Raw genomic sequence first — 27563 nt, forward strand, 5'->3', positions numbered from 1 at the left:
AATGAAGACCCCAATTAAGTGATTCGATCAGATTGCAGCTCGGGTGCAGAGCCGATTAATTGAAAATTGTGTGACAAAAGAAGGGAGGGGCGTCTGCGCCTGGTGACAAATGAGCCGCCGCTAACACAGATGTTCTGTGTTTTACAGAGGGACACATGCAGATGTTGTACGTGGACTCACTGAAGACTGAAAACAGGTGAATGGTCCAACGCCGAGTCTGCCCTCCCGACTGGCTCGATCCTCTCGATCCTCCGCTCGTGTTTTCTCTGCTCCTCTTCCTCCAGCTCCTAATTACGGAGACACAAAAACACAGATAAGTGAAAGCCCGTGAGGCTGGCGGTGTTGTCTGCATCTCCAGCGCGTTTCATTGAATTAACCGTTTGTGAGAGTATCTCCACTGAATCAGCAGACATTGTCAGAGCAGCTCAGGCGGGAGAGCTGATGCAGCGGCAGTGACATCGCAGCTCAGCCAAAACCTCAGCAACTGTCATGACAAAGTGGCCCTGATCGATTGCTCCTCAATCTGGCCCGGCCTCGCGGCGTGGCACCGCCGCCTGTAGATGTGATCAGGTCCAGAGTGGAGGAAAGTGGTGGGCCCCACTTTTATTTATTTCATCCACCATTCGTTTCATTTACTCATCCTCTTTCAGGGCCATTAGGCTGTGAGACCTGCAGGGGCAGCAAGACTGACGTCTGCAACTTGGACCGGACTCGCCGAAGAGACGTTTCGGCTTCACTTCTCTAATGGACAGAGAAATCTTTATCTTAGCTCCAGTTATGATGATGCCACAGATATGGAAGGCACTTTACATGCTCACTCAATAAAAACGGAATATCCTTGCAGTGTATGTTACGTAAGAAAATTATAATTACACGGTTATTATAATCTGCGCTCCTCTGCCAGCACCAGCCAGCTCTGGGTTCTGAGGAAAATAAGTAAAAAGGCAAGTTCCATCATAATAATGCTGCACAGCAGTGGAAGCACATGTTCTATTTAAATGAGAGACATAGTTCAGACATGATTGAACAGTGTGTGTTGCGGTTGTGCCTCTGTGTTGTGTCAGTGTTAAATTGGGAAAAAAAAACAAAAAATGTTGTCGCACTCAAGACCAGACCAGATTGTACAGTATTACCATGGGCTTGGTCTTCTTCCTCAATTGGACTTCGCTTTCTCAAAAGAAAATAAATAAATGAAAAAATAAACAAAGAATTTTGTGTGTTCTTTTTAACCGCACCCTTTCTAATGAACCTTGTTTCAAAGAGGAAAAAAGAGAGCTCTGTTTCTGAGCATCACGCCAGCTTAAATGGCTCTAGCAATAATAAACAATAAACAATTGTCATTTTATCAGAATATAATGCAAATTAAAATGACCAGACTCTAATGGAGGAGAGTCAACCACACCAACAGTGAGAAATACAGTCAATACCAACCTTGGTTTTAAGACAGTAAGTCTATCCATCAATCAGACCTATCTATTGTTCAACAGACGAAAGGCCCATTAAGGCTCAACCTTGCATGTGGATCCCGATATGGACAAAGCTTTCTGTCCGCGCGCTATGTTCATTCCGTCTGTATTTCTATGGTCCAAATGGAGCAGTAGCACCGGAAATCGAGGGGGGAGCAGTGTTGCTGTCACTACCTGATGTAGCTCTAATGACACACAAAGTAGACATAACAACGGCGGAAATTCCTCCACCTGCGATATATTTCCGTGTTACATTGTCAATAGTTCTTCCACAGTTTTGGAGTATGCTGTAGTCATAAACTTCTGACTAAGGGCTGGTCTCCCTGGTGGATATATTGGGGAACAGAAACACCAACCAAAGAACACATGGAAGCATGTGATCAGTGTCGATGACATCATGTAAATTTTTGTACGTAAAGGGGTCATAAATGGGCCTTGATGCTGTGTGCTGTTTGGAATCGTTCTTGGACTTAGTCTTGACTCACTCTGTCACAGTCTTAATTTCCAGTTAGATGGTCTCAACTACAACGCCAATGCAAACTAGCGACAAAGCGTAAAGAAGAGTTGTTTGACGTTGCGATACTGCTCACCACCTCCTAAGATTTGTGCCTCTGGAGGGGAAAAATATAAATATTTAACCCTGGACTCATAATCAGTTCCTTCAAATTCAGTGAAATCCAATCATCATTTTTGAGTTATGTTCCTCCGTCACAACTGATCACCGAAGGTCTTGTGTTATTGGAGCCAATTCCAGTCACAACCAGTCGAAACCAGTGGACAAAAAGATACATGAAGGGTTGTAAGTTGGCCTCTTGTCCACTGGACAAAGGACCTCAAACTACTGTGTGAATACTTATGATATAGCTACATAAACAAACCTGTTAGTGCAGTAGCAGCAGATTCAGCAACGTCAGAAATGACGCTGTGAAAAAGCACCTTGCCATGCGTGAGTCTGAGCGTCTCGCTCCTCGACTCCCCCATGTTGGCAGACTGCGCAGAAATGCTTTTGTTAACAGTCAGCCTCCCGTTACTATCTTCTCTTAACGGAAATGTCAAGCCCAACCCAAAAAGGTCTGGCTTCTTTATGGAAATGGATTCCTTTTCAGAGCACAGAATATCAGTGGTCGCACACAGCAGTGGAGACACTGCCCCCTATTTATTTATTGAGGTTTGTGATAAGGGTAAGGGGATGAAATTTTCATCAGCAGCCCACCTTATGGGACCCAACATGTCTGGCCTCTTTTCTTTTTTTCTCTTTTCAGATCCCGCCTGGTATGAAAATGAGTCAGTCGGCCGCTCAGGACTGGCTTTAATTACATTTCAGCCAAGGTCCCTGAGGATCTGTGAGGGGCCATTATTCACCAACCTTTTATGGCTCCCCCTTTAGGGAACCAGGTGAGCTTGCACTTTTAGACTTCACAGCAGGTCAAATGATGGTGCGCACTTCCAACGCTGAACAAGACAAAGTACAACATGTTTTTATGAGACAGGACCTGTGTTCAAACTGATTCAAACCAGGAAGGAGACGCTGCCCTCCGCCTCATTGGACCGAATGATCAGAGAGCCGAGCTGAGTCGCTGTGTATCACCACGAAAAGTGACACGTAATTAACTTCAGTATTAGTTGCTCACAGCAACAAACTTCAGTCATCTAGTTTGCTGTGCTAAGTAGCTCGGTTGTAGCTCGGTTGTAGCACGGCGACGGATCATTTGTTTTTTGTTTTTTTATTCAGCATCCTTTTAGAAAATGAAGGCGTCAAACACGTCGGTGGATTTTTTAATAGTTACAGGAGGCTGCGTTGCCGTGAATATGAGGACCTTTGAGATGTTCAAGCTTACATCACGTGTTGTAATAACGTGTGTCAGGCGCAGCACCGTGCAGGACACCGCCGCAGCGCTGATCAGACAGAGCCGTTAATAGGCTTTTAATTAGACTGGAGATAATATCGAATAAAAGTCTGAAGCCTCTTCTGACACCACAGTGCTGAGGCGCACACACAAGTGCTGTCTGTGTAGGCCTTGTCGAGAACGTGTCGAGACCAGGAGGGGTGAGACCAGGATCAAGATCAAACTGAGTTGTTACCTCAAAGGAACATTTTAAAAATGAAATGCTCTGATCTAACAGGCAACACAGAGCACACACTAAATTTAGGGATTGATTTTGCAATGAACTAGTACCAAATATCTCCCAAAAGGAGTTCTCTTTCGCTTCCCTAGTCAGATATTCTGCTTACTACCCAAGTGTGATGTTATTAGGGCATATTTCTAAAAGGGAAAACTGAACAAATACACAAGGTCAAATCCTCCAGAACATAAACAGAAGAATTTTAGAAGTTAAATTGTAGAAAAAGTGACAATGTAAATAGCTCGATCATACCAACACGGATGCATCATGACTGAAGACAGCATTCAATTAAACACAGGACAATAATCTTCTATATTTACTTCAGAGAAGTTCACGTCCAAGACTATTCTCTCGTCTACATCCAGTCATGAACAAGACAGAAACCCAAGTCTCTTTAAGATCTCCTACTGAAGAAGCAATTAAGTTCATTCTCGCCTCTTTTAATGTTGTAGCACATTAAAAAAGGACTCGGAAGCAAATGCATTTCGATCTATCTCTGAATCACTTCCTTAAATCAAGTGAGAGAAATCTATAAATGGGATTTTCCACTTGTTTCTTACTTACTACACGGGCAGAAATCAATTGAGTTGAACTTGAGGTACATCTTAGGAAGGATTTAAACTCTCAGGAACAACAATCAAATGAGAGGCGCTTTGGAACAGAGGCTTGAATGAGTGTATCCTAAGTTCCCATGGCCAATGAAAATGAATGATCCGTTCTAATCTCTGACAGTTCCACTGAATAGCTTTGTAAGTCACCGTGAGATTCATCAAGACAACATCCTTTTCCCCTTATTTTTTCCAACTGTATTTGCTGCTGCCAAATAGTTGGTTCGTTTTTTCAAGGAGCAAAGTGACAAAAATCTTTTTCAGAATCTGATTTACTCATGGTAGACATGGAGTGTGTTGCTGTTGCTAAATAATCTGTAACAAGTTTTAACTTCACTGTATCACTGTACAAGTAAAACAAAGGTGATCAAACTACTAATGCTACAATGTTGAACGAAGAAAAAGTTTGAGTTACTGGCTACAATCTCGGAAAAATGTGCCTAAATATTTGCCTGAGTAGCTTCAATTGTCCGTCTTGTTTGCCAGCGCAGTTAATGAAATGAACCTCAGCCGTGGAGAAGCTGAACCTCATTCCTACCACTTTGCATGCAAATCTAATAACTCGACTGTACTAACTGCAAAAGAGCAATAGAACAAAGAAAACCTTGGGTCACGGGTCATGGTTCGCAAATTCACGAAGAGGAATGTGTTTTGTCAAATCTTTCATTGAAGCAAAGATGGTAATTGATTCCCAAGTCAATGTGAAATCTGTTTTTCTCAAAGCCAAATTCCATCAGTGGATGAAAAGAATGGTGACTCTGGATTGCGCCTTAATATTTCTTGCTATGGTGCTCAAGGCTACACAGCTGGTGGCTGGCTGGGAGGAAACAGAGAGAGTGTGAGAGAGAAAATAAAGGCTGCGAAGTGGATAGTTACATTCTAGTCCTTGGAAAATGAAGAGAAAATACCTGGGAAAGATTGAAATATTTGGAGGGTATTCGGTCTGGTATAGGGTGACACGTCTGACGCAGTACGCACAACACACATGGCTTGGGGGTTGGGGTAAAAGATGTCTCGAGGAGCTGTCACCTTCGATCAACTATGTCCTACAGGAGAAATACCATGCGCACATATACATATGTGAGTGTGTGTGTGTGCAAGGGAGAGTGTGTCACTCCATTAGCCATGGGCAAGTACATGTACATGGGATGTGGGGAGGAGGGGTAGGAGGTCCCTCCTGGGTCCATCTTTGGCATCAAGAGCTTAACAAGGAGAGGTTCAAAGGTCACAGTAAATGGTGTGTTTCCAGCCACTTCCCCTCCTTAAGGCCTGTGGTCCACATCTGTGTGACGGCTCCATGTGTAAATCGGCTCCCACCCCTGTCAGACCGTGTCTTTCCCTTAACAATTGGCTGTCTGTGCCACAGAGAACAATGGACAGAAAAGAGCAGGATGTAAAGGTCCACATGAGAACATTCTGGTATTCTGGGTTGGCCAAAACGTGCTATTGAACTGGATGAAATAGCTGCTGAAATATTTATTTTGAAACCTGCTCCCCCTATTATTAGCATTTACGCTTGACCAGAAGCTCAGAGCTCGATATTTATAAGAACATGCTGTTTGTTTTTCATACATTTTTCATGCGCAAGGGCCTGTACATTCCTCCACTTATTCTGCTTATGTGTCTTTGTATAGCCCTGTCCACACCCTGCTTAATCTTCCTCTGATCTTTCCATGCTCTACATTTCGACTATACGCCATTCAGAATGCATTATACTTGTATGACAGGTGCGATATGAAAAATTAGGAAAGCACTCAGACAGCTCAGACCACCACCAATTTCAGAGGATTTAAAAAAAAAAACAGCTAACCAAACCCATGAAACAACTCTGTGGCTCAAGAACTGCAGTAGCCATTGGAAACAAACCCAGGCCTGTTCACGAGCACTTGACCACCAGTGGTGATGGCTCTGCCTCCTAAAACAATGTGGAATGAAGGACAAGCTGTTTATTAATTTGCTTTATAAAGTTATGTCACTTTGCCAATATCATTTTTGGCACATAAACTGTTGTAGCCATGCTTTCCAGTGACAAAACCTTTAAAACCTTCCTCCATTCCACATAGGTCAGTAGTCCACTGGGGGGGGGCACAAATAAACCTTTAGCCAGTCACATATCACTTTACAAAGCTGGTGCTTAGAATACAAAATTTTCAGCACCTCTTTTGTAAGACATCATTCACAATTTAAGAGAGACGTGAGACGTGTTCCCCGTACCCTTCTTGTGGATGGTCAAACCCTGTGACCTAGTGTTGAGGTATCATGAAACAGGATTGTAAGGTTGACAAAACAGTGCCCTCATTTTCAGAGGCCAGTGGATGACGCTTTTGTCTCAGGAATAAAGTGAGGTTTTCAGTGAAATAGTTGAAAAAATTTTCAGAAGACAGTGCCACCTAGTGGCCTCTGAAAATCAGTGTACTGTTTCATGAAACCTCATCAACCCTTCAATACTGTGTTGTGGATCATTACCCTGTACATCCACAACTGAGTCGTCATTTAACCTAGTAGTGAGTTTGTTTATGAGCACATTTATGCTCCAAAGCCCAAGTTGCCTCATACTGGATTCAACCCAGCAGGAGAATAGAGCTTTTCTGTCGGGTCACTCAGCTAAACTGTAGGAATCATTTGCTAACTCCAACAATGACTTTAAAATAGTTGCATCACACAAATGAACCACCAATGAACCTCTTTCAAACAGCTTGCTATTATTCCATTAGAGAGCAGCTGACCTCACAGAGCTGCTTCCATGAGACAAACTGCTTTCTTCCAGATGGATAACACTACATGATGGCAGACATAACATTCATCATCTTCAGTTAAAACAGCAGCTGAAACTTCAAACTATCTCAGCAGCCTTTAACCACCAGTGATGGATGACCACAACTACGCACCAGGATGTGTCGCTTCAACCACACGCGGGTTATCCTCCGCGTTACAGAAGCTCCTCTATCCTTCATATCCAGGCCCTTAGAGCAAACTGCCATTACGGGCCAATTAGGCCGCGAAACGGCCCCCATGATTCGATTTGACATGATTGTTGCACTCGGTGACCCAGCCCCGCCCTCTCCACCAGCCTTAACCCTTTGTGCTTCACCCGCTCATTGGGCTGCATTAAAACAACCCATCCCTCTCAGCAACTCAGATCACGGGACACTTATTTGGATTTATGTGGGAGATCAGGCAGCGCAATATGGGGGACATCAAAGAGTAAGAGCGCGTAGCGGATGATGAAAGGATCATAATGAGCGACGTTAGCCAAACCGCACCTTTTCTAAATGGCACTTTATGGTTGTCAACATCTTCTACATATGATTCCGAGGTGCTATAACTAATGTTGAGATGTTTATGAAACCTATAAGGGAGAGAAACACATGAATATTGTTAGCGCGACAGAAGAGGCTCTGGCGCACACCTCCACCCCTTTGATCGTAATATAGGTCATAAGCCATATTTTCATTGAAAACATCTTTTGGTTGCAAGAACCATCTCTACATTTAGTTCTTCAGGGAAGGGACCTTTGCACTTTAAATTAAACCCCACCAATAACCAGTGTTGCCACAGTTACTTTGAAAAAGTTATCCTCAAAAAGTAAAGTACTTACTTTACGGATTACTTGAATTTAAAAGTAACTAAGTTAGATTACAAGTTACTTGTCAAATGTCACTTACATTTGGCAGCCGACTACAGCTCTCATTGCCTAAACAATATCTTTTATGTCAATTTCGAGGTTGGAGTTCTTGGGTTCCAGTGTTTTTCCATGTTTGGGGTCATTTTTTTAGCACAATCTCAGTGTCTATAACTATGATATTCACTATACACAACCCAACAAATGCCCTTCCACAACATAAGAAAGAGCTGCAGATTCAAAGACCCAACGAAAGTTCAGCTTTGGTCATGGATTTACTCGGAACAGATTACAGGGACGGACAGGTTCCTAATGCTGTTAAGCAAATTAGATCAGAGATGTGAGGCTGCATTTGTCCACATCAGGGAGAGGGATGGAGATATATGGCGGGGCGGGTGCCAAACCTGGACAGCATTGACTTGTGGCCTGACATTTGAAAAACAAAGACCTATCTCTCCCTCTTGCCCACTTATTCCACCCTCTTTGTCTCCTTCTCTGATGGAGGTAGACCTGCTCTCTGGAATACATCATCTCCCCCGGTGCCTGCTTCATATCAGCTCCGGACTGATCTATCAATGACACGGCTGCCTTTGCCTTTGCCCACTGTATCATTAAATTGTACTTTAATTAAATTAGGCCTGCTAATTATGAGGGTTTAAATCAATCACCAGGTCAATAACAAAGACCCACAGCCAACAGAGAGGACTGAGACTTTTCCCAAACCTCATCAATAACAGCCACAATCGGAGCCGACAGCTGCGGTACCAGCGAGCCGGAAGGTTCAAACGGATAGGAATTACAGAGAATTGAGTTATCGGCAGTTGCTTTTGTTCCGAGCACATCTTACCCGCGCCGCTTGAATACAGTCAAAGCGTTCGAATGTACGGAGCATTTTGCATTAGAATGACACTTCAAAGGCACATTTAAAGCGGCTTTAGAGTCTCTGGTGCACGAGAGAATACTTCAAAGCAGATATTATGACTTTTCAGACACCTGGCTTAGGTGATTCCGAACAGATAATCCTGCTGGGTGAGCGCGCAGCCTTGCTGAGCGGATGGTCCCGGCCGGATCCCCAGTCTTTACCCATGCATTAAAAGGAGCTCTGTGCTGCTTTCCACAGATTAATCATCATTTTGAGCTTATTAAGTGGGAGGACAGTCCGCTTTCCACTGCTCAGAATGTTTAATCCATCTTTCAAAGTGTGAAGGTCAGCGAGCAAATGTTACCCCCTTGAAATAATAGCAGCGGTTTGAAATTCAATACGAGTCTCCGTAGTTCAGTCAGGGATGCTAATTAAATTCATTTGATCTGTTTTGGGAGGTGCAATTTTTTTAAGAAATCGTAAGGCCACTTTCGAGGCCACTTTCATAAAAATGAGAAACAAGAAGGCTGTGACCCGGCTGCAGGTGCAGAAAGAGGTGACAGCTAATACTTGGCTGCAGGGAGAGACGGCAAGATCGGCTTGTGTCAAATTGATCAGCAGACTGGACAAAGATGTCTACATCTGAATCACCACAGCAGGTAAATTGTGGAATGTTTGTGCAAAGGTAACACAACAATGGATGTGAGCTCTCAGATTTAAAATTGTTCTCAACAGTATTTTGCAAGGAGGATTGCAAGAGATCGTATAAGACACTCAAAGATGACATGAGGTTGTCAAACAGAGGTTTTCCTGATATGCAGGTGACCTGCATGATGCAACGTCTGGAGGCACATACTGTACCATGATGGCACTACGCCTGTGTCATGTATTTCAACCTAGTTGCCAAAGGTTTTCCCCACTACTGAAAAGCATTAGATTATCTCGCGTCTCGTGTTGGTAGGGCTCTGCCTTATGGACTTACCATTCAGTAAATTCATATCCTGGTATATTTTGCCTCAATGGCGAAATCTGTAACACAGAACTCTAATTCTAACTCGGCAATTATATAATAAGAAATGAGTCACTACTTTTATTTTAAGACACTAAAAAACCTAAGTGCCAAGATATACTAAATACACAACAGAAATACCATACCTACCAGTTATTATTACAAGGACAAATTATAGGCAAAAATAAAAGAGAATAAACAATTGCAGCAGTGCAGTTGATAAACAAAGAAGAGCAAATAAATGTCAAAAAAACTGCTGAAGTGGAAATGATTTGTCATACACCGATTCACACAACTCACAAGTGGCAACCTTTACTGTCCAGTTAGCACCTTGCACTTTGTGAGTTTTGAATTCAAAATATCAAGCTCCCTCACATCTGTTGAGTCTGCATTGTTTTTTATTTGTTCTGATTTGTTTGTTTGTTGTTTGTTGAGGACGTAAGGGCGGCGCTGACAAGCTGACGGTGAGCTGAAAGCTGTCAGTAGTGCTACAGAGCTGCAGTCGCCTCGAGACATAACGGTGGTGAGTCAACGATATATATATATATATATATATATATATATATATATATATATATTGATCGATGGGATGATATTGCATCAACTTCATATCCCTATCTGCCTCATAATCAATATGGGTATCATATCAATACATCGCCCAGCTTCAGGGTTTGGTACCAAGCCCAACCCTCATTTGCCATACATCCGGTGTCTGAATGAAATATAACTTTTCACTCCATCTTCCACAGGAAAAAACAATGTACAATGATGAGCAATTTTCAAGGAGGAGTAGACAGGCCAACTGTCAATCTGATTTCAATGTTAACTCTAGGTGAATGTTTATTAAAAAAAAATAAAGAAATAAATAAGTGTTCTTGTCCTGATGCTTCTTGAGTTGAGTTACATCCTGTTTTGCTCACGTTTTCCATCTGGTTCGGAGCAGAAATGGCAGGTGCTCACTGCTATTACACAGATATGTTTTTTCGTTGAAGAGATTTTTCCTCTTCACTTTTGAACTACTTTACTTGACCAAAGTTTTGGATATCAGTCCATAAATTCCACAATTATTTTGCAATAATTTCCACTCACTATGACTAAAGATAATGTTTTCAACCACCTGTTGTATAGTTTTTTTTTAATAAAGGAGCAGGATCCCAGCAAACTAAGAATTGAATGTGAGACATGCGTAATGACCCCAGCGCTGATGAATTACCCATCGCTGTTATTTCAATGCAAATGTTCCACCAGCAACTCATAATAAGCTATTTACACAAGAATCTCATCACATTCTCCATTAGGTGTCTTGACACTCTGCGCCCTCCGCCTAAACCAGACCAAACACGCCGAGGAGAAAATGATGTGAATGGTGTCGGATGATGAATAATTAAAAGGTGAGTCAATCTCTGGCACATACTGCGGAAAGTAATTTGAGGAGGTTTACAGTCCATCCACAAGTGCTGATCCACTCTTGTTCACCGCTTTGTTTGAGCAGGGCTGCAAAGGTGGAAGGGTCTGGGGTGAGGGGGCTCATCTGCGGTGTCATGGGAGCAGTGATGATTGTGGGGGGGCTGAGGGGAGGGGGCCAGTTTCATTCCGTTTTAATTGGACGCTGAAATTTGTGGATAAGTAGGAGACAGAAAGCCATTTGGCCAAGTCTTTGCTCTCGGTTGGGGCTAAATGAAGAGGGCTGTTTGGAAATGGGGGTCTGTGGAGGGCCAGTAATGAAGAGAGGTCCCAAAAGACCAGGTCAGAGCTACAGCAATTTAGTGAGGCGGAGTTCAGTGTGTGAGGGTGTCAGGGGTGTGTTTTTGTATGGAAGCAGCAAATTAAAAAGTAAAGGAATAAAATGAAATGGAGTTTGGAACCGTTACTTGTAATTGCTATGATAAAATATCCCAATTCCAGGTAACAATATGTTTAAAACTGTGGCTGCTTTAAGTTTTTTTGGCTCCAGTTCATACTGTTTTCAAGGACAACATATTTGTCTCACCAATGAATGCAACTCTCAGTCTTTGTTTAGTTCTTGTGTTTTACTGTGAGCTAAAAACGCCAAATATTTTCCCAGTTTCAGTACAACACATCAAACATTACAGCTCAATCCACTTGGACAGCCACTATAAACATGCTTTTGTTTTGATTTAACAACATGCCGTCTTACATTTCCAGTAAGTGCAACATGCCCACATAAACGGGTCTCACTCCTGTGTGTCTATTCGGGCTTCAGCCATATTGCCAAGAACCAAACTCAGTGGGTGTCTGAATAGACACCTCGACACAAGCCAATACATGCATCTCCACCTCATTCTCCAAATGACAAGAGCTATTAGGGAGCCTTTGCTTCTGATTGGAGACATCCGAACGTGTCGGAAAGAAGCTCAGCGGGGTTGCCGTTTTAGACGACAGTTCCGCTGGATAGAATATCTAAAACATGAGGGCACAGGCAAACTGCTCAGCGCACAGGACAATAGACTGAATTCAAGCATAACTTTAAACATGCTGGTGTTTGTTCAAGCACACGTGTCATGGTGGATTCACCTTCAAGATGTGTAACAAAGGTAAAAACCGAGACACAATTTACCTTACACTTGACTGCTACTTTGACAGGAACACCCTTCTTTTTTGTGGTGGCTTTTTGAATCAATAGTCACTTGTGACTCTTGTCTTTCTGAAGTGTCCATAAGTGGCCACAAAAGAATGATCAAAGTTTCCCGCAGCAGCATCAAACCCCTGCCTCCCGACAAAACTGTTCCAAATGACGCAAGACAAAGTATCGGGCCAAACTCCGTCCAGTCGCCTGGCAGTGAGTCCAACACAACATCACTTTATATGATCTACTTCTCAGGATGAGTAGAGCTCAGCACTTTGGGTGTCCCTCTGTATTTAATGAATGCATATTTTTCCAACAAACATGAACACATATTTCAGATATATTAGTGTCAGCAAACAACGCAGCAGGAGTTTTTTTTTTTTTTTTTTGGCACTCAAATATGACAACCTTTAAATTAGCAATTGTGAAAACACCTAGCATCCGTTCAACACTTCGCTGTGAATTGTGTTTATTTCTCTCCAGGATAAGTGCTATGATTTCATCCCCAAAGAGACCACTCTGCTTATGAAGAAAATAAATCCCCTTCCAACTGTGTCAACCATAAAACCAATGCTGCACATGAATCATTGCGCCCCTCCGTATTAAGACACAGAGCATCTGCAGTTCAGCAATCTGGTTACTAATGGTGTTTCTATATTTAAAAGTCTGTTTTTTTTTGTTTTGTTTTTATGGCACAATGTGTTCAGGTTGAAGTTTTACGGAACATAGCATCATAATAATAATAACAATATTAATAATAATATTGTCTGGCTTTTGCCTTCACTCATTGGGAAAACCAAAATCTCACCAATTATTATTTGAGATCGAGAGAAATACTTCCACATTTTGTCATGAATCATTGCTAAAGTGATTTAAAACCAAGCACTTAGAGCACTGCATTCGGGTCTGATTTTGTTTTTCTGTTTTTTGAAACCCGTATTGTGGGTAATGTTTTTAGCTTCACCAAGTACATAATGAGTTATGTTGCACCTTCATAAAATCATCATGAATTCAGGAGCCATTTACAAGCTTTCCAACATAACTTTGAAAGTGTGAATGCGGTGATATTCTCAGTGGCCATCCTAAGGTATCAGCTGTCATACATCGCATGTTAGCGGTTTCATTTCCTTATCCTAATAAAACAGGCCTGACATAGACTGTAAAAATGCTAGAAATTCACGTTGTGAAAAGTCTGCAATAGATAATTCAATAGATTAAAATCAGAACACTGGAAGATAAACAGACTTTTTTGTACCAGTTGAAGGAATAACACAGTCTGCATGTTAATCTTTCTGCTTTGTACTGAGTCCATGCTGCTTTGGCTTCATGCTGGTGCCACGGTTTTATTCCCTGAAGTCATTATTGTCTTCGGCAAAGGTGCCCGAGCTCCCTTTGAGTTGTGGGTAATGAGCTGGCACCCCCCTGCCTATGTTCAATTATTCTCATTGAAAAAGTGATTTCTCACTCCGCGGAGCAAATCGGAGAAGGCGAACGCATGAACTCTAATCAAGAATTAACACGTTCCAAACCGGCCGGGTGGGGAGGGACATAAACTGTGACACTGTACAGAGGAAGTACACCGCAGACTAGCAACGGTCCAACAAGGTGATGCTTTTTTGCAAATAAAAACCTTTAGGGAGGCGGGAATTCAATGAAGCACACAGGGACAGTGGTCAGCTGGAAGGGTTGAGATCTTGGTGAGGCCACTCCATAAGTGCGTGAACACCAAGGTCGCTCACAGTTCACAGAACCAAATAATACGTGGGTCCGTGGATGATCCTGAACTAGTTCTGCCCAGATATATTTTGGATTGTATCACTGGAGGGACCATCATCGAAACACAAGTCCCCTTCAAAAATGGAGAAACAGAATTACTCAGACAAAACAGAGTATCTACGTATGGAAACTGTTTGGAACAACTATGAAAAAGCATTGGTCAAATATTCCAAAGCAATTTTAGTTCAGTGAGTGCAAAAACAGTCTTTGATTTTATTCCAATTGATAACAAAATAAAAACTCAGACTAGGGACCTACCCAATTGGTTCCCTGGATAAATGTATCCATGTGTGTATTCACAGCATATTACCCAGTAATTTATCATTACAAAGTATTGGTTAGTGTCTTGTTAAGGTGGACTAGATTTTACCCTGCAATAGTGACCAAATGTTGACTGTAGACGGTTAACCGTAAATAAACAGTTACTTTATTAATAGTTCATGTGCGTTCCATAGACCATACCCTCTGTGAATGGTTTAGATGGTGCCCTACATCTGTACTACATCACTGTAAATATATGTATATTTTTAATACAAGACAATAAATACAAGTAAATATAAGATGATATTTATAATAGCTTAGAAACATCCTGTCCACTACTTTTCCCACAAATATCATGGTTCCCAAAAAGAGTTCTAAATGTGCAAATAACTACATGTACTATGTTACACGATGCCTTCTATTCCACCATGAAATGTGCAACTCAAAGTGTTGGCGAGCTGTAAATGATCTAGTCCACAAGTGACCCGGATCCGCAGAAAACCATTTGTGATGTCAATATTTCAGACGGGGGAATCTATCCTTGCAGTGGGCCCAAAAAAAATTTGCACTTTCATCAATGAAAGTAAAAACAGCTTGCAAGGGTCAAACTCTGCACATTCATCATTCCAGCCAGTGAAGCCCAACAGCACAGAGAAGGAAAAATACATCTTTGACTGACAAGACAAAGAGGTTGGAACCGATTCTCGCCCAATTTTCACTAAAACACATGTGCCATGTGCCAACTTTATGCCTGGAGGGCATGACGAGTGGAGACGTTGGGTGAAACTGGAGACGTGTTTCTGGGTTTGAGATCACTTTAGTGCGGTTTAATGATTTAAATGCGCAAAAAAAGTGGCTGCTTAAGTGTCAAAAGATATCGCAGCTGTGTGAAACAGATTCAAACAACACAAAAAAATGAAGAAATAATTTTGTTTATTATACGTCATTGACAAGTGCTCTTCTTCATTCCTATTTATTCTAAAGTCTTACATATAATTCAGCGTTGGCAAGTTCTTACAGAGAACATAAACACTAACTACAAAAATGTGTTTCTTTTTTGCATCCAAATTGACTTTAACCACAGAGATCATGTACTCACTTTGGCACTTGTGCCTGTTCAGTCATCCAAGGAGTCATAATATTGTATGCCTACCATGATTTGGCAAGCTAGCCTACAATCTAGGGGAATCAAGTGCAAAAAAGTGTCGATTTTAAGAACAAAGTGTTTATTTTTTTCCCGCTTTCCTACATTTTTATTCAGTTCAATACATTGGAAAAGAGTTCCTTTTTTACGATGGCAACCATTATACTGTAAAAAATAACCAAAATAGCAAAAATAATGCAAGTGAATAGGCGCAATGGCAACAGTGATAAAAACAACACACTGCCATGGTGCAAAGTGCAAAGTGCAAAAGACATGACTTATTTCAAAGTTAAAAGAAGGCAGGAAAGAGGAAAGATCACGTAAGGTGAAGAGAAAAGTGCAGACACGGTGGAACGGGACGCAACTACTGTGAAAGGAAAGCGTCACAAGACAGTAGTGAGAGCTTCGGAAAAGCCCACTAAATGCCACTCTCTGCTCTGAAATCTTTGGATTTGAACAACCCTTTTACTAAAACCTAGAGCGCCACCTATTGAGCTCTAAAAAGGTGAACACTTCACAGCCCATCACTTGTCAGAGCTGCCATGATGTAAGGCTCAGAGACAGTAGCTCAGTAACAGAAAGACATGAATCATTGGGAGCAAGAAGAAAAGTGTGGACAAGTAAAAGCGGTCAGATATGATGGTGGAGCAAGAAAAAGGAAGATGAAGACATGATGGGTGACAATAGAGGGCACGCACAAAAGGGAATGCAGGAAAGTAAGAATACATTGGATTAAAACATCCAAATGACATCAGCTTGATGTCAGATGGGCTGAAAAGGGAAGAATCCCTAACTAGCAAGACAAGTATTAAACACTATTTCAGAGAGAAAAAGTATTTTCTGATCATGATGGGTCACTCTTGTATTTCACAAAGCAACTTTTTTGCATATAAATTGCAAATTTTCAAAACTGACAAAAGAAGGTGGCAAAACATTGCTATCGGTTGTCTGAAGCCCAAATCATTCAGCGTCTAATCTGGACTGTCTGGAAGCAAACACAACTTGCCCGGCATGACAGGTTACACAGTTCCCGGCTACAGTGCCGCTGATAGGGTAAAAGTGCGTTGGCACCTTTCAAGAAAACGTCTGCCGTCGCCTCTTCTGCTCGAGAGAGATAAGAGGTGAAACATAATTTGCACTATTCTCCATAAAGTCAGAAGGAGAGAAGAAAGGAAGAATCAATAGGTGTCTCTACGAGGAGCGGAGGGAAGGAACACCGGTGCAGCATGAAACTTTGGAACAAAAAAATAAAATAATAAAATAAAATACATACACTGTTCTGCTCTTCTGCACTGAGAAAGTTAATGCCGGTGTGTATATCTTCTTCTCTCAGAAACTTCTCTTCCAATATTCTGTCCTTGGAAACTGGTTTTGTCTTTTGTGCTCTGTACTTGGAAGTGAGATGTGAAGGTTGTTCTTTTATCATGCAGCATCTCTCAGGTGAAAGTGTTGCATGCAACGAAGTTAGAGAGAAGCGATCTGAAGTTTAAACCAAGACTCAATTATAATGTCTGGAGAGCAGGGGTCACCAACGCAGGAGTAGCTCATGGGCCTGTAACAGGAGTGTATTTTCGTATCATACTCGGATCGACTTTTTTCATAGGGGGTGTCTCCGTCGTGAGGGTTGGATGAAGAAGAGATCATTGTACATCCTTAACGGTCCTCCTTAACATTCTACCTTAAAAGGCGGAGTCCTGCTCCACCGACTGGCAGTTAGGGAGCAATGACGTTGTGACTCATGTTGACAAAATACATTACTTATATTGTGTTTGAAGCTTTTTTATATTTACAGTTATAGTTGGTTTAACAGTAAGAAGGACATTGTATAAAGCTAACGCTAAAATTGTAGCTAACACACTCAATGTAAAACAAATGCTTATTTAAAAGAGTGTATTTTATTGGAGATAAAGGAGGTTGAATAACCTGAACTGTATGACCGTCATGGCCCCAGGTGATGCATTTTATCAGTTCTACAGTAGCATTCGTTTTTGTTGATGACTAAATGTGTGTTCGGAAGGGTTCAAAGTTTCATTTTTGAGGAAACCTATAGGACGAAATTGTTTTGGTTTACTCTCAATTGATGTTTGTGCGACAGCCAACAGGATGGGCACGTTTAAAAAACACTAAAAGTCCTGGAGAGTTTATTCTACCTGGAGAATTTATGCATTATCTGAATGCATGGAACCAGAACTTTGTGCTCATATAGCTGTCATTACAGCAGGATACCAAATCCCCACCCGCACAAGAGTTCTCCCTCAGTGTGCAAGGCCCTAAAGTGAGGATTCACCCTGCTCCAGCAGTGAAAAATAAAATAAAATAATAATAATAATAATAATAATAATAATAATAATACATTACCCACCTCTCTTATAAAAGGAGAGGCACAATCGTGACATATTTTACCTCTCAACTGGATGTGGTAGCTGGATGACAAAAAATAAAAAAATAAATAAAAATACAGCCAAATAAATCAAATGCATAAACCAAAATAACATATACATAATTGTTATTGTTTTGTAGTGATGGGTAGAAACAGCGCCCTTGCTATCAGAGCTCAGTGGGCGGCGCTCTTTGTTTCCAAATGAAACGGTCTAAATCCAAAAGCTTTTAGAGCAGAGTGTGCCATCCAGTGGGCAACAGGGATGAGGACACGGTTTCATGAAGCTTCATAAGCCATTGACTACTGTACAGTATGAAAGCAAGTTCTCTGCAGCTGCACAGCAAATGTAATAGTTGACGTTTGATTGTGGGTTTAATACACGACAAATGATGCTGCCACTACTGTATGTAGTTTTATTTTGCTTTATATATTGGTCCACATGCATCCTCCATTCAAAGGAAGATGTCAGTCACCACTACAAAGCCATGGATACAGTAAATTCAATTATGTTGGACATTAACCATCAGGCAAATTTGTGAATACATCACGTCATTGAAATCTGAAAACGGGTTTGAGCAAGTTAGTAATTTGAGTCCAAAATGGTACACATTAATTTGATATGAAAAGTCCTCCTGGTGACTGTCTGCTACATTCGATGGGAGTTTAATGGTCCTGACTTTCCTGTTCACTCACTAACAATAAGCATGTTCGGTTAACAAGCTCGACCTTTGCCAACGCCGCGGGGCTTGAAGAGCGACTCGGGTCCTGAGAGGGGAGAAAAAAAAATAAATCACCAATGAACCTTCAGTGGCGAGTGAGGGGCCGAAACGCGCCGGCAGCAGTTCAACAACGGCAGCTAATTAAGTGAAGAGACGCCATTGTGAGGCTCAGTCAAACTGCTGAGCTGCCACTCACACGGCTCTCCACAACAAGAGAGGGAAAAGCCTCAGCATGTCATTTGCAAAAACAAAGCAGAATTATAGTGAACTTCCTCACTTCCGCTGAATTGTTCTTCACCGCCAGGCTCACCCGACTAAAATGCTACTAACTTCTAACGTCCGCAACATTATATATCACTCCGTCTGATGTTGAGATTGTAGGATCAACCTGAGCCTGTGTGGATTTCCACCCACTGTAGAGTCCCTAGCAACCTGCTATTGGTCTGGCTTCATTATTTACTGCATGCCATCACAAAACATGGCACCACTTTTCTGACCATTTAGCGCAAACTCTCCGGCTTAGCAATGAACGAGAAAGGCCTACAAGCATCAACGTTGGCCGTTGAAAGATGAAAGTCCAGACAGAAACAGAGAAACAAGGTGCTGCCGTGTATTCTCTTTGTGCCCAGCTCCTCTAAAGTTGCCTGCAGCCTGCCTAAGGGTTTAAGCGGTGTTTGGTCTTCACCAACAGGCTAGTGTGAACGATACGCTCGGGGCCGCAGAACTGATCGAACCAGCGATTATCTTCATGGCTGACATACTGAAAGCAATAAAAGGGGAGAAATAATATGATATAAGGCACTGAAGGGGCATTAATGGTGTTAGATCGCTTTAATTATGCTTGCAACATTGACAGAATATCGTTCGACATGAGATGTTAGCGATGCATTTTTACTCTTTGAACTCAGTGAAAACACGTTTTGGAAAGCAGCAAATCAGGACGCAATAGAAAAACAAGGAATCAGAGGGGAATATTTTGGAGTATTACTGAATTAGTGACAATAAAGACGCTAGTTTTTAATCGTGAGAGGTAAATCTTTCTCCAATCCGCAGTGGTCCGCCTCCCCATGGATAAACTAGGAATTGCGGCTCCGGCTGCTTTGGGGCGTTCCTTGCTGACTACATCAACGCAGGGGATTAAATTTCCGCTGCGGAGCAGCAGAGGTCCGTGAGACAATCAATATCAGTTTTCCTGCTGTAATATTCACTTAAACATTCGCAGAAAACCACCATACTCATGTCTACTTCAGTGACGCGTTGCATAACCCGTATGCTTTGATTCCACTTCATTTTAATATGTTTAATCATGTGAGATTTCATCTTTAAAAAGTAACCTTTTTTTCTAAAGGTGTGGCAACAATCATTTACGACATAGCGGTGCACCACGATCATTTAAATGTGGCGGAAACTCGGCATAAAGACTACACAGGTGGTCACTTACAAAAGCGGAAATGTTCTGAGGAGGTAGGTTTACTTGTGGTGTGGTCTTTTTAGTGTTCAATGTTCAAGCCAAACTCAGTTCGGGAACTGTAAAAACTGTGTTAATGAGTGCACTGCAAAAAGTGTTCTATTAGAAAGAAACCAAACATTCCATTACGTGGCGTACGTTTGGAATCGACACAACACTTCAATAGTTTCAGCAACACACTGGATTATAACAGGATGTTGAACCTATTTAAATAAGGTAAGGTTCTTTGTAAGAATGAAGAGCAAAAGGAGGTAAACTCCAGTGGCAAGTCAGCAAAAAAGAGAGAAGTTAGCAAATGGAAAAAGCATACATGATCAGAAACTTTTGATTTGATTATGCAGCTCAGGGATCGACAGCTGGTGTTAGACCCTGCGACATTATCGTGGCAAGAATAATAAAGCAGCAAATCGGCACACAGCCAGGTCCAAATGTATACCAGCACATGAGCGCACACACAAACACCGCCATTAGCATTCATGAGTGGGATAATAGGCCAAGGCTAATGTCAGCTGTTTATATACCGAATCACTCGGAGGCCATCGGCGGATACACTGAGAGCGCTGGTTGCATTTGATGCGGAGAGTGTATTCATGAGTCAGAGGATGGTGACTCACATCTCGACGCTCAAGTGTTGTTAGCTACGTTTAGCACAAGACTGGTGGAGTCAGGGTGAAAATCTATACCTAAGCTTCAAGACACTGATGTATATAAGAGCCCTTATTGGAACTTATTGGAGCCTTATAAGAGACCTTATTGGACCTGGATCAATCGGTCACTATCTTGGCAAAATCAGACCTGAAGTCGTCTTGATCACTCTGTTTGGCTACTAAATACTACAGTATGAGGCACGCAGCATGTACCTTACACAGGGTTCAGCCCAGTACTTTAGCAGGGTTTGACATGGGAGCTGAGAGTTGTTTGTGTAGAGTGTGACTCCGCTCGCAATGACAGTGCAGGCTTGTCGAAAAGGACTTCTCCCTCTCAGGAGAACTGTTTGTGAGGGCCGGACTTCACGGTCTGCCATTTACCTTAACACCACGGCCTGTGGAAAATGGCTTTGTGACCCACCGATGTGAGCCACCAGTTGATAAACACTATTATATGAGACGCAGAAGATGCAGAATTCCCTCCCAATTATGGCCTCCACCTGTATCATCTCTCTTTTTGGTATAGGTAGCAACCTTTTTGTAGCAATGGTGTGTAGAAACGATTGCTGAAATATATTGAGTCCAAAGGTCATCAGGCCGTCCCACATTGTTTTAGGCTCTCATGTACGCCACAAACAGAGTCCGGATGCCAAAGGATGCATCCCAAGAAACACAACTATGACGTTTCAACGGGTGTACCTTCGTGCATGATGACTAAATATGAGGCACCTGAGCGACAATATGGAGGGTGAACCAGATCTTATTCAGCAGCAAAGGGACAATCAGCTCAAGTGAAGGGGTTTTGGACCAAGATATTCTCGCTGATGTCAAGGAAACCTCCGTGCTAGGTTTCCCTTCCCACTGCATTTTCTGAAGCCAGTTGGGGCAAAGTTTAAGTCAAGAGGTTGCACTCCTCAAATTCCGACTCACGTTACTGAGTACGACTAGCATCTCGTGATCGAGAGCAGTGTGTCAGTACCCATCATTCTTTTGGAACATCAAGAAATGCTCCCCTACGGGAAAAAATGTAAGCGCCCACTGTGTCATCACGCGGAAGTTATGTCATATTATGTCATGTTGCGCCTTGTGGTGCGAGAACAGTGGGAGAAAACAAGGAAATATTCTCAAGGATTTGTTGTTTCGGGCAGCTGATTGTTTTTTACATGCATCAGTGAAGCACTTAAAACAAGAGGAAGTTTGACGTCTAGTTAAGTCTTCACAGTCCTGCCACCACTTTTATCGTGTCCCTCTGACCAAGGCTGCCCTCGTCTGCCCGTCCAAGGAAATAAGAGCTTCAAGAATCAAGATGGAAATAACCTCAAGTGACAAAACAGACAAACGCTTGGTGATGAGGTGGCGCTCGGAAAACACTCCCTGTGACACATCAGATGAATGATGGAGCAGAGGAGCTGTCAGATGAAAGAAGCCAGCTCCCGCCAGGTCTCAGTCATGTGGACGTTTCCGTCCCCGCTGAGGCTGTTATCTATTGAACGTCGACATGCCAACGTGGCTGGAATAACTAGCTGCGAAATGTCAAATTTGATTGTTGATGTTGGAGATTTCTGAGGACGTAAAGCAAATGATCATATTTAACATAAACAAATGTTGACGCTACAGCTGTGATTGCAGGGGATGAAGAGAAGAGGATTAATGGATTTGCTCGGGATTCACAACAAACGATACAGTGATCAGAATGTTTGTTTTTCGCATTTAATTCACGAACACGGTGACAAACAGAGAAACAAAGAAACCTACCTGCTCTTGTTTGTCCAGCCACCTGTCAACCATCGGGTGGTTGGCGCTGAGAGAGGAGCGCATCATCTCTCTCTGGAACTGCGTGGACCAGCCACTTGCATCTCGAGGAAGACTCCGGTAAGCATGGCCTCCTCTGCCCTGAAGAGGAGGAGAAGGGAACAGCTTCAGATGAGAACTTGAGGAGCTACTTTTCACATACAGCCTGCACAGCATTTATGTGGCCCTCATGAAGTCAGAGTGAAACTATCAAATTGATCATCTCGATATTAAGAGGGCTTCCGCAGCTACTATTTTCCATTTTTTTTACAAGTCATTACTATTTCAATTCTGAATGTAACTGCACAGTTTTAGGTCTTACTTTTCTTTTTTTTCTCTTTTTATTCTCTTCCATTAATGTGTCAAATAGTCATCGTTTTCATCATGACTTATCATCAATAGACCTTTGCGCAAAAATTGGGTGACTCTCAAGGTGACTCTAGCCTTGTATAATGTGAGACAGTATGACATATTTTCTTTTTGCTTTGGCAGCATTTGATCTTGTTATCACCGCCAAGCGCAAGTAGTTGTTTTTGAAGTTATTTGATTTTGCACTGAAATAACTCATCTTTCATTAGTCACATTTTTCTATCTAGCTAGCTAACTCATGATCTAGCTAGCTATCTAGCTAACTCATGGCTATCTAGCTATCTACTGTATCTAGCTATCTATGATCTAGCTAGATATCTAGCTAACTCATGGCTATCTAGCTATCCACTGTATCTAGCTATCTATCTAATGTATCTAGCTAGCTAGCTAACTCATGATCTAGCTAGCTATCTAGCTAACCCATGGCTATCTAGCTATCTACTGTATCTAGCTATCTATTTAATGTATCTATCTAGTTAACTCATGATCTAGCTAGCTATCTAGCTAACTCATGGCTATCTAGCTTTCCACTGTATCTAGCTATCTATCTAATGTATCTATCTAGTTAACTCATGATCTAGCTAGCTATCTAGCTAATGCATGGCTATCTAGCTATCCACTGTATCTAGCTATCTATCTAATGTATCCATCTAGCTAGCTAACTCATGATCTGGCTAGCTATCTAGCTAACTCATGGCTATCTAGCTATCTACTGTATCTAGCTATCTATCTAATGTATCTATCTAGCTAGCTAACTCATGATCTAGCTAGCTAGCTAGCTAATTCATGGCTATCTAGCTATCTACTGTGTCTAGCTATGTATCTACAGTATCTATCTATCTAGCTAACTCATGATCTAGCTAGCTAGCTCGCTAATTCATGGCTATCTAGCTATCTACTGTATCTAGCTATCTATCTACTGTATCTAGCAAGCTAGCTAACTCACGATCTAGCTTGCTATCTAGCTAGCTAACTATCCATTTAGCTATCTGTCCTTCCATCTGTCCATCCATCTCCATGCGAACATAGTAAGTGGCATACAGAAAGTCAGAAGTTGAGGAGCCAAAGTTTGTGTCACGTCTCAGTCATTTTCAACACTGAAAAGGCAGTTTTTCCTCTGTTGTTTGAACTTGTGTTTTCATGTTTTCATTCCAACCTTCAACTTTTCTCATTCAACACCTAAACAGACAGTACAAGGCCTCTTATTACAAGATAGCTGCAGCTGAGCTCGCGAGAGAAAGCGAGGTCGGCGACAACAGATGTTTTTCAGGTTGAATGTAGTGTGACATGACTCTGAGGAAGCACGGCAGACTGGACTGTAAAACCCCAGCGCTACTCTGAGACGACCCCAAGATAGCCATCGCACTCTGTCTCCACCACACGACACGTCGCGACAGGGAGCCTCACTCCACAAATTTTAATGTCAAAGCAGATCGTAAAGCAGGGGAAACACAGCAACACCAGAGAGGCAGCGGTAAATCTTCAAACCTGCGGCCTGATACCATCAGACCGTTCCTTCTCACGTAGAGGACTTGGGAGGGGAGTTTGATGGAGTTTACCGCGAAAGTTGATGACTGAAGGCTTCTGTGGCGGCAACAATAAAAGAGCTTCCCGCCTTCAGACATAGAATATTAAAAAGAAGTCTTTGGTCAGCTATACACACATCTGCAGACATGAATAATGGTGATCTTATTCATAAAAATCTCTACACTTTCCAGCTACAATTTTGAAAGTGGAAAACAATTTCATAGTGCGCTGAACTTATTAAAGCCTCCACTAAATTATCCAGCAAAAAGTCCGACTAAATGCAAGCGCTTAAGTAGTACATGTTTTCTTGGAAACTTCATCAAGCTTCTGAAAATGAAAATTCAAATAGCTGCTGAATTTCAATAAAAGAGTTACCGACTGATGATCTCTAGTTCGGAGCTCAATTGCAAAGATGGGATGACACTGCACCACAGATCAAGACTTCCAACAGCAATTCAACATCTTTGCATCACTTAACATTAACAATAGATGACCAGAGATTTTCAACCAACTTGTAAAGAAATCACGTCGCCACTGATAGGTACCCACCTGAAACATTTCTGTCTCGACTGATGTCCTAATTCTGCGTTTTTTTGCCCCCCATTCTTCCTTCACCAGTGAGTGTGCGGTATTGTTGCGGCAGTGACAACCAAAGTGTCTTTTTAATAGGATTATCGGACAGAGCTTTCAGAGGCAATAATCTCACAGAGGTTTGCCATGTCACGTTCGGAGCACTCAATCTTCCCCCTTTTTAACCTCCTCGGAAGTGTCTCTCTTTCTCAGCGAGGAGCCCAAGTCTGACGGCGCCACGTAGAGGCAGCCATTTTGAGTGGTTAATTGGCTTCCCTTGTCTTCCCTAACTGCAGGGAGGACATACCTAATATCCTGCGTGAGCCTTTATGATCGGAGACATGCAGTTATTTTAGAAATGCTACAAAACAAAGGGACGTTGTTCAGCATTTACGATCAATCCGAAATTCATCGGCATCTCACATAATAAACATCTGAGGCGATTAACAGATAAGTCTTAAATATTTTACTCATATTATATAAGTTTGGTATCAACACTGTATTGCCTTTTGCCTTTCTACGCTGAAAAGAAAAAAGTGGGCGTCACTGGAGAATAAGAGTCGTAAACCTCTGCCAAAGCAGCTAATTTCACCCCTGACATTGTTTGCAATGTTCCGTGTTTAACAAAGTCATGTTTGCATTTTTTTTTTTCAGTTCTGAACAGGGCTGGGAACATGAGCAGCACGGTGTTAAAATTACCTGGGGCAAATCAGGTCACTGTTTGTGGCACACCAGAGATGATTTCTGTCCAGAGCATGATGCATGTTCGCATCATCTGTTCACTCAGTCATGTGAGAATGGCAACACCGCAACATCATAGACACTTTTAAAGAGACCAATGTCCCGGGGAAAAGTTATGTGACCAGTCTGACGCGTGTCCGTTTGTTTCGCATCCACCAACTTCTTGCCTTTTTTGAACTTGTACCATTCTTTCACCTTCAAAATTATGACATCACCCATTGTGGGCCATCGTAAATATGACTTTCACATATGTTTATCTGACCCACTCATATCTCAAGCAGCGATGATGGTGTTTTTGATGAATTGGCTCCAGAATGTGCTTCTCATGGAGCAGTCGTGACGAACGGACAGGTAGTCACGACGCATTAAAGCAGCACTGCTGACCTCTGCCATCACTTCCTGTCCAACTGTTGTGATCTCCATCAGAGCGTGAATACTTCTCTTCAGAATCCAACACCGTCATATTTGCTCTCTTGCTCTCTGTTTTGCTCATACTGTGTAACAAAGCCCTTGTCTCTGCGACCGAGGGCGTTTTTTTTTTTTTTTTGCTCAAAAATTTTGATAGAAATAGCCTTGAATGTTGCTTGGATTGAAGCTACAGGTGTCTGTCATCTGCTTGTGTAAAGTAGTAACTACACCAGGTTTCATATTTGCACATCGATGAGTCTGAATACCGCAATGTTGCGTGGTGCGATGCTGCATCTTTAGCGCCCAAAAGGTTAAAAGTATCAAGCAAGGTCTTCTTTCATCGTAAGGCTCGGAGCTAGTCCGCGTCACGTTGACGTTTCAAGAGTAGAATGTGATTTTTAGTCAACAAATAGCTCTTTATTTTCAAATGTAGCAGCGAGGGGATAGTACCAGGCACAGATATGAGTGCTCTGAAATAATGATCAGTCGATGAGTCCATCAAAACCTTTGTATATCCAGATGGGCACCACCAAAGTTTGATCAGTTCATTTTACCATCGGAAATGTGTCCAGATAATTTGACTGAAATGCGCCCATCTGTTTCTCAGTAACTTCTCAGTCAGGCAGAGAAACATGACTGTCACACTACCTCCTTCAAAGAGGTGATGATGAGTATTAGAATTTAAACACCAGTTATTGGAAAAGTAATGGCCCAAAAATACATGTAATGTCCTTTAATATCTTTAGATGCGTCGTCTTTTCAGGAGATGACAAAGAAGAGTGCTACCTTTCGTTCAAGGCTGCTGGTGCTGGGAGTCGCGTTGGGTTTGTGCTTGTATTTTTGGAAGCCAGCAGTCGTGGACCAGCGGGCCGGATTTTTCCTGGACGGTTCTTCAGGGCCAAGCAGGATCTCACCTGGAGTCAGAGCCGCGAGGGAGGGATCACTGCTGCGACGGACATGGAGAGGCATATCTGTGGAGAACACGAAAAATGAGAAGGGCCAACATCAGCGTCCTTCACACGTTAAAACAGCCTGTACATCTGGTAGCCATAGCAGCCCTGATGTACACTTTTGATTTACACATCAGTGGAAACACACAGAGCAGAATAATGAGCACTTTTGCTTCAGTAATTGGTCTGCTGAGGCCAAATGGAAACATTGTTCAACTGGACTTTGGGTGATTTTCCTTGGGTCGAGTCCTAAAACACTGAAAGAAACACAACTCGCCAGATTACACATATCTTTAAAAAATAGGTGTGTTTATGAATACAAGTCCTGCTGGAATGTAAACTCTCACTGGACTTTAAATATAGTGATTAAAGATGACAAAACGCCAGACTTTCCAGTATAAATAGAGTAACCTCAAAATAAACGCTAGCTGTTTTTTTCAAGAGGCTTTTTCGCGAATATATCTTGAGAGGTTTGTTTGTCACGTTGGAAGTAACATTTCATGTCACTCAATTGACTAAAGCAGTTCAATACAT

The 27563-nt window shown here is 42.1% G+C and overlaps 1 protein-coding gene across 8 annotated transcripts in view; it reads right to left on the reverse strand.

Annotated features, from left to right (window-relative positions):
* LOC128755422 (partitioning defective 3 homolog) overlaps window positions 1-27563 on the reverse strand; it is a 336729-nt gene that overhangs the window by 194321 nt on the left and 114845 nt on the right. For 7 of the 8 annotated variants that reach the window (XM_053858871.1, XM_053858873.1, XM_053858870.1 and 4 more), the window contains 3 exons: window positions 26866-27050; window positions 22429-22566; window positions 181-287 (listed from right to left, as the gene is read on the reverse strand). In XM_053858871.1, coding sequence (XP_053714846.1) covers window positions 181-287; window positions 22429-22566; window positions 26866-27050 — 430 coding nt within the window. Of the gene's footprint in view, window positions 1-180; window positions 288-22428; window positions 22567-24909; window positions 25105-26865; window positions 27051-27563 lie in introns of those variants that run through there. The other variant, XM_053858876.1, reaches the window with a different exon arrangement.

Source organism: Synchiropus splendidus, chromosome 3, assembly GCF_027744825.2.
Source record: "Synchiropus splendidus isolate RoL2022-P1 chromosome 3, RoL_Sspl_1.0, whole genome shotgun sequence".
Lineage (NCBI taxonomy): Eukaryota > Metazoa > Chordata > Actinopteri > Syngnathiformes > Callionymidae > Synchiropus > Synchiropus splendidus.